The sequence below is a fragment of the Patella vulgata genome, chromosome 9 (genome assembly GCF_932274485.2).
Source record: "Patella vulgata chromosome 9, xgPatVulg1.2, whole genome shotgun sequence".
In the NCBI taxonomy this organism is placed as follows: domain Eukaryota; kingdom Metazoa; phylum Mollusca; class Gastropoda; family Patellidae; genus Patella; species Patella vulgata.
This window is the reverse complement of record NC_065887.2, coordinates 9,232,490-9,246,325: the sequence shown is the minus strand read 5'-3', so window position 1 is coordinate 9,246,325 and position 13,836 is coordinate 9,232,490. Positions and strand designations below refer to the sequence as shown.

At 38.1% G+C, this 13,836-nt stretch overlaps 1 protein-coding gene across 1 annotated transcript; it reads right to left on the bottom strand.

The window, feature by feature from the left end:
- Window positions 1–711: 711 nt before the first annotated feature.
- LOC130014268 (heparanase-like) lies at window positions 712–13,827 on the bottom strand. Its single transcript, XM_056103246.1, has 2 exons — window positions 12,741–13,827; window positions 712–716 (listed from the first exon to the last, which is right to left on the bottom strand). The coding sequence occupies exons 1-2, from the start codon at window positions 13,825–13,827 to the stop codon at window positions 712–714; spliced, it is 1,092 nt and encodes a 363-aa protein (XP_055959221.1).
- Between the last annotated feature and the right edge of the window lie 9 nt (window positions 13,828–13,836).

Sequence of the window (13,836 nt, the reverse complement as noted above, 5' to 3'; positions counted from 1 at the left end):
TACTAACATTAGTGTATAAATGTCGCAATAATGCAGCTCATCAATACTTATCTGAACTCTTATATGACTACAACCCTATTAGATCACTTCGCTCTCAAAATAAACAGTCACTAGTTGTTCCAAGATATAATTTGAAGTCATATGGGTATAGGTCTTTCAGTTCAGCTGGTCCTAGATTATGGAACGAACTTCCACAACAGATCAAGAATCAACAAACTTTTAATCAATTTAAATCCGCACTAAAGACTTTCCTGTTTCAACAGTTTTACCAGTAGAGCCATTACAAAAAGCGTTTTGAGCATGTGTCAACATGGAGAAGACGCTATATAAAACTTCATTATTATTATTATTATTATTAAACAAATACAAAGGTATAACACGCAGAACTATTCAAAGATAGAAAACGTTAGCTCAGAAGCAAATGTTTATAAGTATATATGGTATGTGCAAGTATAATGTATCTATCTGCGCTGTTTCAGTCGAGAATTACAATAATATATGATCCGTGTTAGAAACTTTAGCGCAGAAACAAATAGATATATTCCAAACACGGTCTATAAAAAAAGTATAATTGTACTGTATACGAACGCTGTTCCGTGTTAGATGAAAACCGGTATTAATGATATTGTATTTACAGAATGTCAGCTAGTCCAGGGTGTATAATTATTATGTCGTTAAGAAAAGCCAGGAGTTTATCCTAAAAATAAATAATTATACTGTAATCAATCACAAGATTTTCTCTAATCATTCCATTAATTACAAATCCTTGTCTTTAGACGAAGTCTAGCAATTAGCTGTTGGATCGTCCCATGTTGAGTTGCTGTAAAAGAGAAGAGAAGAAAGTTTACTTGACCAAAGGCAAGAGGGAGAGAGAGAGAGGGGGGGGGGCAATAATTTGATTGTGTGTAGGGGTCTCTAGCAATGGGGGGAAACCGGAGGACCCAGAAGAAAACCGACATGGTTGGACAAGTGACCCTACTTCTTACACGTAAAAGCGGGAAACCGAAACCACGCCACTTGGGTCAATGACAGACGTTTCGATCACACGATCTTTAAGATGTATTATGTACCAACTCAATTTGTCTACTCTATTTTTTCTGGCTTATATTACTGATGCTATATAAATTATTACTGAGATATTCATTTACATGACAAGCCTTTAATCAACTCTCTAGATCACCGGATGGCCAAGACATTAAATGGATTAGAACAACAGTGCTATTTGATAATTTTACGTTAAAATCGATAGGCGGGGCTTTATTTATTATCGTAGCAAGAATACTTAAAACTTGAGACTATTTATGTTGATTAATGAAAGTAATTTAACATAAATGTTCAATATTATCTACTTTTGAACTATTATATTAAGAAAGACAAACCCTCTAACTAAATCTTACATCATGTATTGTTAAACTAATATGCTTTGAATATTGAATCTCTTTAAATAATATAAGGCGGGCCACGGTGGCTAAGTGGGTAAGACGCTGACTCGCTAGCCTGGAGGTCAGGTGTTCGATCCTTGCATTGGTCCAGAAAGGTCATCCAGATTTTCCGGCGGGGGTCCCCTTTGACAGTTGGAATTCGATATAAGAGTAGACCGTAGTGCCGCCGTCTGGACAAAATTCCCTTATAGCACAATATATGGCGTATGCCCGTCTTCATTATCCCAGTTCGGAGCAGAACAGTAGGACGTTAAACCCCATTTCATTTCATTTCAAATAATAAAAGTCCAAAAATGGCTCAATTCCGTTCAGTATTTACAAAGATGTGGACATTTCCACAAAACATGACGTCGCCACTTATTAGTGTTAGCAATAATCTTTTGACGGACTTCTTATCAATCCGACTGGATTCAAACCCGAAGATTATCCACCATTAGATTTGTTGGTTCCCTTTTTTTAAATTAAATGTTAGATAATTAATTTGAGGACATCTTAGGATGGATTGGATAGTAAAAATATAAATGATTTCCGAGAAATGCAAATGGCGGTCAGCGGCTTTCTGAAAATAGCCAAATATCATTTGCTTTGGAGATATAAGATGTATGAAAATTGTTTTGACTTTTTGACCGGACAAGTTCTTACAAGTATGACTGTAATATCTTAATTATGATAAAATGATTATTGGGGTGTCCATACTGATCCAGCTCACGCTAAATATCTTCATAGTAATCTCGGGACAGCAGAAAACAATTTCTTATCGCGCAAAGAATAAGTGGTTCGTCCTTGAACCAACCCCACGAGAAATCATCTAATGAGTATACAACGATGTCACGAGATTATCGGAGCATTAAACAGCTATCCCAGCATCAGAGAGCGAACACAGAACTCCTTAATAACAGATTACTATGTGATATTAAATAAACACTACAAATCTCTTTATGGAATAACTCACATGTAATTAATGTCAACCTTCAACATTCGCCAGTATTTTAGAAACCAGAAATAAAATGGGATTTAACGTGAAATGAAATGGGGTTTAACGTCCTACTGTTCTACTCCTACTGGGAAAATGAAGACGGGCTATGAGGGAAATTCTAGCCGGGTAGCGACACTATAGCCTACTCTTATAACGAATTCCAACTGCCAAGGGATCTTGTACGTGCACGCCATTGTTAACACGGATCCTCGACTTTTCGTCCCATCCTAATGACTAGACTGTTGTCCTTGTCATGCACTCCGTTCTGAAACACTGACGAGGGGGAACCACGTCGGAAAATCCCTATGAACTTTCTCGGCCAATGCAGGGATCGAACACGCGACCTCCAGGCTAGCGAGCCAACGTCTTACCAACAGTGGCTCGGGGAGGGGGGGGGGGGTTAACGTACTACCGGCTAATGAAGATGGACATCATACTATACAGTGTGCCATGACGGAAATCTTACCCGGACAGTGGTACTACGGCTTACTTTTATATCGAATTCCAACTGTCAAAGGTTCTTTTACGTGGACACCAATGTGTACACCGGACCTGTAATTTAGAGCGAATCTTATTCTATTCTTAAACCATTATTTATTAATATACCTTTAATATAATATATAAATCTGAAAAAGCTTTTATCTGTGGTAAAAGGGTATAAACTTTCTGAAATGATACATTAGTGAAACCAAAAATTACAGTCGAGTCGAACTCAAAGATTTTTAATAAGATTCGACATTATTATTTTTTTTATAATAGCTCAGCGACTGTCGAGCAACTTCATTCCCTCCGGTAAATTGTAGACTATAATATAATGGGCACTTGACCAGTACTGATGGTGATCTTGGTAGATATCTGCCATAATGCTGTAATAGAACTAAGCTCAGCTCATCGACGCATACGTACGCGACGGAAAAATCTGCCCAAACTCTAAAACTACTTTGACGCAACTTATCACATACGGATACGTGATACGGATGTGAAAATTCGGCTTGGCAAAAGTCTCTATTGAGTCCACGATCTGGGGCCTGTTTCACGAAATTTTAACTAAGATCAAATCCAAATTTTAGTAATTTGATTGGATAATATTAGATTGATTTTAGTGCTTAGCCAATCAAAATTGAAGTATCTACTAAATCTGGATTTTATCTTTAGTTAAGATTTCGAGAAACAGGCCCCAGGTACGTGCAGATAAGTTCGAGTATGTTTCGATACGATCAATACGATTGCTACTATCGGCTTCCATACATAGGATCACCACGATTACTCCACGATTAAAACCACGATTTCAATCGTAGCGCGAATCGTGATAATGGGAACCTGACATTAGGCACAAACTCACGAGTTGATATAACACATTACGTTGCTGATGGTGCGTAGTTATATGGTTACGTGTTCAATAGTGCCTGTACTGTGGTGCACGGTCATTCGAATTCCTGCTGCCAGGGTGCACAGTGGTTTGGGAAATGAACGATCAATCTAACCTTAAAACCATTCCATTTCCTTAGCCTATTGTGGTTTCTATACGCAATTAACACAAGTCGAATCCACAGCTTTTTAGAGGATTTACAAAAACACGCCTTTGTCTATGTTTTCAATCCGCCTCTAGTATCTTGTCTAGAACATTAATTAGATTGGTGGAGACTGATTTTAAGATTTATCTGAGAGGACGGAAAGGTCGGAATGTAGGGTCTTATGTCTTCAGACAGAGCCTTGGGCAACCCAGTGAAGCCAACTTAACGACACAAGTATATAATGCACGATGAAATAACTCGATCACCTCATAGATAGAGTGATAAATTAAAATATATACATATACATGTATATCATGTTATCAATGAATAATAACTACGTCAAAAAAACTTTCCTAAAGCAATCTTAAAGGGATATCGCCAGACAGTACAGTTTTGGTTAATGTCATATTTCCTACGTAGTGGTAAAGGGCATACACAGGGCATATACATGTATATCATGTTATTAATGAATAATAACTACGTCAAAAAAACTTTCCTAAAGCAATCTTAAAGGGTTATCGCCAGACAGTACATTTTTGGTTAATGTCATATTTCCTGCGTAGTGGTAAAGGGCATGCACAGCCCATAAGCAATTGTTACGAATACAGTTGTGGGCAATTGTGGGTGTGTCCATTGGTAAAATGTTGGCCTGTTGACCAATTAAAATAGTCAATAGAACGCTTATCGTTGTTACGTTGTGGTTCAATTAACCCTACATCATAATAACCATCCCCGAGTAGTGTATTTCAATCAGCCGGCCAAAGAAATTATGAAATGAAATGGGGTTTAACGTCCTATTGTTCTGCTCCGAACTGGGCTAATGAAGACGGGCATACGCCATACAGTGTGCTATGAGGGAAATTTTGCCCGGACAGCGGCACTACGGCCTACTCTTATATCGAATTCCAACTGTCAATGGATCTTTTACGTCCGAAATGCTAGACAGCTGTCCTTGTCAGGCCCTCCGTCCTGCATCACTGACAAGGGGGGAACCACGCCGGAAAATCTGGACGAACTTTCTCGGCCAATGCAGGGATCGAACACCCGACCTCCAGGCTAGCAAAAAGAAATTATGAGATTAGAAACGCCACATAGACCCGGGTGAACTCCTACATGTCATTTCGAAACAAACTTATGGTACAATTTTATTTCCTTAATTCTCTGATAGGGTCATTAGCAGTGTGACGCAACCGCAAGACCCGTACAAACCCACGATGTTGGGCATTCGACCATACTCCTTGTCACGAAGAAGCGTGGGATCGAAACCCTTCCACTTCCTGAATTATCTTATAGTAAGTGCAGGGGGACTGCACCACACAAAATTTACACAAAAAACAAATACACGGACAAGACATCATACTCAGAAAAAAAACAAACAAGCAAACAATTCAATAGGGTTATTAGCAATATGAGGTAACCGGAAGACCCGTGAGGTAACCGCATGAGACCATACTCCTTGTCACGCACTAGCGTGGGATCGAAACCATGCCACTTGACAATGACAGACGTAGACCTCTCGACCACCCAACGCAATTTCCGTGTAAAAGCTTCCCATATCCCATTGTAGAAACGTGATACCATCGGTGCTTGATAGAACTACCTTGATCATACTAGCTTGAGCTATCTCCGCCGCCCCAATACGTGTTGCAGTAGAAGAGGGGGCTGGAGTAACCAAGACTAGTTACTTCCGAGTAAATAGATAACTGGGAGGCAAATACATATAATACCCGTGGTCGAATCCATCTCTTGAAAACAAGGAACACGATTTTGAAGTAATAACGGATTTAGTAAACATTTCCTTTCTATTAAGTTAATTGAATTTGAAGTTGAAAAACATGCCATCCTGTAGACTGTTTCAAGAAATTTGGCAATTTTCATTATCATCTTTCCTTCAAGGATCACGCTATTGGTTGATAGTAATTTATTAAGGAAATCCACAAACATGTTTTCCTTCTTCACATGGCATCTACACATGGTAGGCAATTTACAAAACTAATTTTAAATTGTTCAATTTTTTTCTTTTGAGATTGATTTGAAAACTAAACAACTGGTTATTTTTTACAGATGAGAACGACTATATATTTAGATTAAGGAAGACGTGGCACCACGTACCACTGTATGATTGTATGATTTATGTGCGCAGACAAAAGAGAGAGATAGAGACAGAGACAGAGACAAAGAGAGAGAGAGAGAGGGGGGGGGGTACGGGGAGGGCAGAGAGGTGGGTGTTTGGGTATATGAGCAGCGGGAGGACAAACACCAAAACACACTAACATTACATAACCCAAACCCATTAACATTATATTACCCCAAAACACACTAATATTATATAACCGCAAAACAGCCTAATATTGTATAACCGCAAAACACCCTAGTATTATTTTACCCCTAACACACTAATATTATATAGCCCTATAACACACTAATATTATATAGCCACCCACTAATATTTTACTAATAATTCACTCGTTAAGAACTACAACAATTCAAATAAAATTAAGCATGTCCCCAAGGAATATCTAGTTCGTGTTTAGGAATTAACTATTCTGACCCACTGTGGCCATTCTATCAATTATAGACAGACTGTTTGACCTGATTTATCACTAATTAGACAAACACTTGGCAACTCAGACACAACCACTAAAATATATGTAATAGGGTTTAACGTCCTACTTAATGCAGTAACCAATTGTGCACGAGCAGCGAATTCCAACTATCAAATGATGTTTTACGTGCTCGCCTTGTGCTACCCTGTATGGCATAATATGCCCGTCTTCGTTTTGCCGGTTGGCGCAGAAAACACCATTTCGTGTGAAAGTAGGGCTTGTCAGCCCCCCTCCCACCACTAATATTTCGGCCTACAATCACTAAGATTAACCTAATATTGTTTGCTGGCTGCGAGAGTCAAATAGCATTGGCGTTATCAAGAAATTATGGTATGATACAACCAACAAATTATCGTACTGATGTATATTAGAATTACATATTGTGGTAAGGGACAACGAACGAAGATAGAAGAATTTTAAATAAAATAATTTCTTGAATGTGTTGTGATATGAAAAATAGTCATGGACACTTGACATGCTCTGAGAGTATTTTCACAGATGAAGAACTTATCGCCCCAACAGAACCATTGAGCTGCACATTCGACACGCAATAGCGCCATACACGTGGGAGAGGTTCATTGTCAAATTTGACACTTCAAGGAAGGGTTGATGAAAACTGCAGTTTGCTGGTTTATCCTATCCATGTTTGCTTTCCTATCGGTTCTTGCATAAGATTTACTGTTTGGCGTATCTGTGCTTTAGTGTGTTAAGTTTAATTTGATCGGGAGACGTGTTCGTTGACGTCAACGTCAACCGACAACACTGCAAGAATTGGCCGTGGCACTGCAAGAGGAGTGGGTCAGATTGCCCCAAATCGTGATTGGACGGTTGATTAGGAGCATGCCACGGCGAATTGCTGAATGTTTGAGGATTGGTGGAAAAATTACTCATAATTAAGACAAAAATCAAAAACGTCCATTTTCACATTTGACGGTGTATCTCTTTGCGGGTGAAATGGGGCCGTCAGATAAGCCGCCCATATGAACTGTTTATATGTAGGCAATTGGCCGGTTATTAACATACACTGGTTTACCTCTAATAAAAACAGCAATGCATTTCCGTAGTTTTGTATTATTTCTGAATACCCCCTACTTTTTTTTTGAAGAGTACGTTTCACATGTACATCAATTAATAAATATCTGTATAATTTTCACGGGATTTTGTGTTTTTCTAAGAGTTAGCCGGTTGAAGGGTTATTATTTTGATTAAAGTATGTTACAACCCTAATCCGACTGTGACATGTTCTTGGCGTGTTGTTCAGGTATCAGTATATAATAGTCTGTCTAATAACATACTTGATTTAAGCTCCTTATAGAATATTAAAACAAATAGCACACAACACGAACAATCGATACGAGAAATAAATATAATGTTGACGCAGGTAAATGTTAAGTCCTTTTATCTACATGTATTGTAAACACATCACATATTTTCAACGGTCTTCATTCAGATATGACATGGACACGTGATTTCAGTCCAAAATATTCAGATGATTTCAGTCCGAGATGCTCAGTCAGATGGTTTCAGTCCAAAATATTCAGAAGATTTCAGTCCGAGATGCTCAGACAGATGATTTCAGTCCAAGATGTCCAAATGATTTCGGTCCGGGATGCTCTGATGATTTCAGTCCAAAATGTTCACATGATTTCAGTCCGAGATGCTCAGATAGATGATTTCAGTCCAAAATTATTTCAGTACGAGATGCTCAGACAGATGATTTCAGTCCAAAATGATTTCAGTCTGAGATGCTCAGATGAATTCAGGCAGATATGTTCATGTCCAAATGACCCAAAAGACTTCAATTAGTGGTCTTCATGTGATTCCAATCAGTCACGCTTAGTTGTTTTCAGAAAGTATTGTCCATAAGTTCTTCACAGAGCAATCCAGCGTATAGTTTTCTGAGCAGAGGGCATCAGTAAATGATGTTTTTTGTATATGTCATTTATATTGCGCTACATTAAATTAAAATCTGTTTTATGTGCTTCCGGGGATCCTACTAGTAGTTTAAGAATAATATTCTCTAATTAAAGATTGTACACAAAAGTTGGGAAAATGTCCACATATCTCACAGCAATTTGTAGATCGGCAGCATACAGTGGGTGGGGGGGGGGGTATTTTTTCCAATTTTCTCAAGAATTTCATTACAGTTAATGGACGGATAATTGGTCTTCTATTAGAATAACGTAAATATTTTGTTAATACACACGCGATCTGATACATAAATTAATGTTTAACACAGTACCAGTTTTAAAAATAAGAATGCCAATCCAGTTTTACCGGTAGAAATGTCATATCCACTGTTGTGGACTATAACATTTCAACTATTGTGGAACATCTCACATTTAAACTTGACATATTGGTCAGGCATCTGCCTTAATTCCAGTTAATAAGAATCTGGACATCAGACTGACCAATTGATAATTACACTGGTCAGTGACAAGATTTACAGACGTTTATCTTTAAATATTTAATTTGGCCAATCTGCGGACAACTAGTCGCCGTCTGAATATCCCCGGTCAGATTATTGGTTGACCTTTCCGTAGCTAAATCAACAAGTACGGCTAATAATTAAGTCCGATGAAATAAAATGGGGTTTACTTCTCTGCACTACCTCGATTAATAACACCGGGCATTGACAGTGGTGCTGCGACCTACTCTCCTTTCGATTTTCAACTATCTTTAACATGTTGCTAGTGTTATACACAGTGTTCTCGGGATGTGATCCCAACCGTAAGACTAGACGTCTGTCGTCACCATGACTCCACTAGAGGACCCGGAGAAAACCCACGAGGTTGTACGGGCGACCCTACCCCTTGTCGCCACGCCACTTTACTCAACAACAGACCTTATGATCCAACGCGCACGCGTTAACCATTCGACTACCCAACCCTCTCAAATCCGATGAAGTGGAATTTGTATCTTATAAACAAAACCCATAAGATAAACTATAAAATTTGCAACAAGTATCAACCCAAGTGAAGTATACAAACAAAAAAAACCCAATAAAAACGGTTAGCTATGTGAACGCCCCAAAAAGCATACCCTCTCCTTCTTGTACAACACCAATCAATACTATATCTCAAGTGGCATCGGGTGTTCAAGAAAGACTAGCATATGGTGTCTTTTGTATACAATCGAGGACATTTCTCGCGTGTGTCCGTGTGTTAATTTTACTGATTTTCCAGTCGTATTTCATGTTGTGTTTAGACTGTCCACTTATATCTAAAAGTCAGAAATATCTTACCCCCGGCTCTCCTTTAAAGGAGAAGTTTCACTATATTCTAACAATAGAATATAAAATGGGTCATAGCTACTTAAAAATGTCCTAGAGACCCCCTTAAAATGAAACAGTAAATTAAAATAGTATGAAGATAGTGTGCCGGAAATTAAAACACTTTATAATGCAGTTTTATGTTATTAGCTTTTTAATACCCCAAATAATAAAATCCTGTCACGTGTACTTGATGGATCAGAACAAGATAAACAGCGATGGTGGCGTCTGAATGGTGGATGTTAGCTATGGAAGCTTATAGGGGTCAATTATACCGCGATATTAATATGGTGATATGCCAAGATATTGTAATTGTTGAAATGATTTTAACCCTGAAAAGGTCGTTTTTGCTGAGTTAATGGAATCAATGCATCATGTGTGCCGTTATTTCGTTCTAAATGTGCACGTTTGCGTTAAGATATTTTTATTCTGAAGCATTCCTTTTCGATATAGTATAATTATGTCGATTTAGCGCACGGTGATAATGGAATATGTTGCCAAACGTGCACATTTAAAAGGAAACGGCAACATACAACATAGCGCGTTAGTAAAATTAACTCGCCAAAACAGTCTTTAGAGTGATAAAATCATCGCAACAATCACAATATTTAGACATATTGCCATATTGATGTCGTGATATCTTTCGCACTATGTTAGCGGCCATTCGAATTCGTCGCCGTGACGGGTTATGAAGTTGACAAGTCGCGGCACGATGAGTCAAGAATACTGCTGACATAGCTGACCCGAAAAAACGACAAAATGAAGGTGACTATTTTAGGTAATTTTCTCGGTTGTCGGGTTGATTTTGTCGAAGATTTTCTCGACTTGTCGTTACGTATAGAAGCCTATTGAGGCTATTTCATAATCTTGACTTCTCGAGGACGAGAAGCCAACCCAACCAGTGTCAAACATTTACCATAGGTCAGATCAACTCACGGACAATCCTCAATGATATTATTTGATCGCCACAGAGATAACAACAGAACGCACATTTCAAATGCATAATTCCCAATACTTAAATGTATCAGATTCGTCGTTTCATGAGAACCGTGGCGGATTATTTTACGCCACCATCTTTCAAACATATACCATAGGTCAGATCAACTCACGGACAATCCCCAATAATATAAATATTAGGCTTTTGTGTCTCCAAAGAGATTTCGTACCCAATACCATCAGGCCAATGCCTAACTATGGTTTCATTAAAAGGTTTTTAATACAAACGAGTACATCAGATTCCTTAAAGGTTATATAGTAACATACATTTAGCACTGTTTATAGCCACAATAACGGCTTATAAAAGTACACGCGTTCAATCATTTATTTTAGACCTCTATCGTTTTCTAATGATCCAACTATTCATATACGTTACTCGATCGAAGTCCTGTTAAAAGATATAAGGCGAACACGCCGGGCCTTTCGTCAATCTGACTAAATAAGGCCCAAAATAAAATTAAATATCTGTGTTTACGGTTATCCGATGGACCCTTATTTTTGGGAACTATAATCGCCGGCCATAAATTGGTTAACCCTTTTCACAGGTCCATTAAATTTCTGCAGACAAATTTCAACACTGACATTTCGGCATTACGAACAGTCTGACTAGGTGGTATTTGCCAGAACCCTAATCAGTAATTAAAGGACAATATTGGTGTTAGCCATTATCACATATGTGATAGAACTCGTTAAACACGTTCCAAATATAATTTTAACACAATGATCATTGCTACGGAAGTGACAGAAAAAATGGAAAGTCAGACATATCCTTCTATATATAACTGACTGAAGTAACGAACGATAATAGATACACGGTCGAATTTCTGCTCACTGATAATTCCTTCGAAGACGAAAAGTTGTTATATGATTGTCACAAGATAAGAGAAAACGATAAAAATAGAAAAGGTCCGTGCATTACCATGATTTTATTAAGTATAGAATGAATAAAAACAAGTGAATGTATGGGCCTTTTCTATTTTTGTCGTTTTTATCTAGTGACAGTCAAATATGTTTGTGAATTGTCTCACAGTCTCATAGACTATTTAATCCTACCGACGTTGAAAATGTAAAATGTTCTAAATCAGTATATTCACATGGAGTAAATATAAGTTATAGATATATATTGTTAATAATTACTGAAGTGACATGTTTAAATAAAACCCTAGCTTTTATTTAACATTTAGAGTGGTTTCTCGTCGAAAACATAAAGATACATGTAAATTATTAAAGATACATATTATGTAAGACACCAATCAGCCTATTGAACGCCCTTTTAGGGTGTAATTTAAATTATTATTTAGATATGCATTCACATTACAAGCCAATAACTATACTCTCTAGCTCAGAAATTGTCAGTATATTCATTTTTGATTATTTTTAAATTATTTTAGCCATAACTACCAGCTCGTTATCTAAATCTTACATAATGCATCTTTAAGATATTAACTTATTATTTCAGTTACTTAATCTTATCCCACAAACCCCCACAAGGCAAGGAAAGATAACCCGTCCGAGGGATCTTATTACTGTGATTATGTAACCACGAGGCAAGGAAAGATAACCCGTCCGACTGATCTTATTACTGTGATCATGCAACCACAAGCTTTGTTGATCGTTTTGTTTTTCCTTAATGAATAATATATTGTACAATTATATTTTTACTTCATTTTATTCCTTTTAAAAAATAGAATACGAGTAGACAAGATTTCATTGTCTACATACATTGAGTTTTATTCGCATTAGGAAGAACTATAAACCCCAAGTTATATCCACCGAGAGTTATTGATCCTGAATGGGGGACAGAGGGAAGTTGGGGTAACCGATCATCACTCGTCATCTGTATCAGATTACCATTGAGTTTCGCATACTGCGATGTTAGACCCTCTTCATCACCAGGTGAAAACAGATATAGATGTTGTGTGGTGTCAGTAATACCAGTAATATCCAGAGTTACTGCGTCACTTCCGAGATTTAAGATATAAACAGTTACACTTCCTCTCTCATACCCCATCGTGCTGGGAATTTTTGTACAATGGGCGTACATTCTAATATTACGATCTGAGCTCTGCGTTACGTTAAACACGTTACCACCAACCAGCCTTTTGTACAACACAGATATCCAGTAATCAGTATTGGGATCAAAGTCAGATGGACCAAGCAATGCGCCGTTGCCACTAAAAGTTTGCCTTAAGACTCCCTTAACACCATAACGAGCACAGACGCCCAATTTGTCCAACCACATAAAACTGGCCACATATGCAGAGCCGATATTATCTGGTCCGGCGCTCCATGTTGTGGATGTTTCGCCCAGCCACACAGGTTTACCGGGTGCGGTTTTACCAATCGCTGCTACTGATTCTATAATCTGTGGTGCCAATGAATCGAGTATCGACGGATCTTTGAATTTATCAACGGTTGCTGCCGATCCACCCATGTAGTAGTGATGAAACGTAACGACATCTACTGCGATTACTCCACCAGCTTCAAGAAACTCGTCCGTAAAACTCACGACTAACCCAGCCACATCAGGTCCGATGACGAGAGATGACGACAAGCTAGGAATAGACTTCAGTATCTTCCTCAAACTAAGAAAATCCACAGCAGATTGTTGGGCATTGACGTGAAACTGTGGAGAAATGTTTAGTTCATTTCCCAATTCAAATCCATACAATTTGTATCCCTTTTCCGCTGTATACTTGAGCAGTTCCATGGCGTTGGTCGTATCCCACTGACCATTAACGCGTGGAGCTATGTTCAGATCAAATATCAAATCCCAACCAGTGCTATTTGCGAAGATGTTAATTTTATCCCAGTCACCGGCAGACATAGTAAAGTTGTAATGATCGCCATAATTCTGCTTGCTTGATGATTGTTCGGTGTTATTTCTCGTAAAGATGACGTAATCAGCATCTGTTCCACCAACCCTTATAATGCACGGCGTTAAACCACGAGCTAACGTTAAGAGTTTGGGAGATGTAAAGCTGTAGTTGTTCCAGTGATGTTTGATACCGCCGGAATCCATTGTAACACC

Excerpts from the sequence above, each read along its gene's own strand:
- LOC130014268 (XM_056103246.1), bottom strand. The coding sequence starts at position 13,827 with ATGGATTCCGGCGGTATCAAACATCACTGGAACAACTACAGCTTTACA.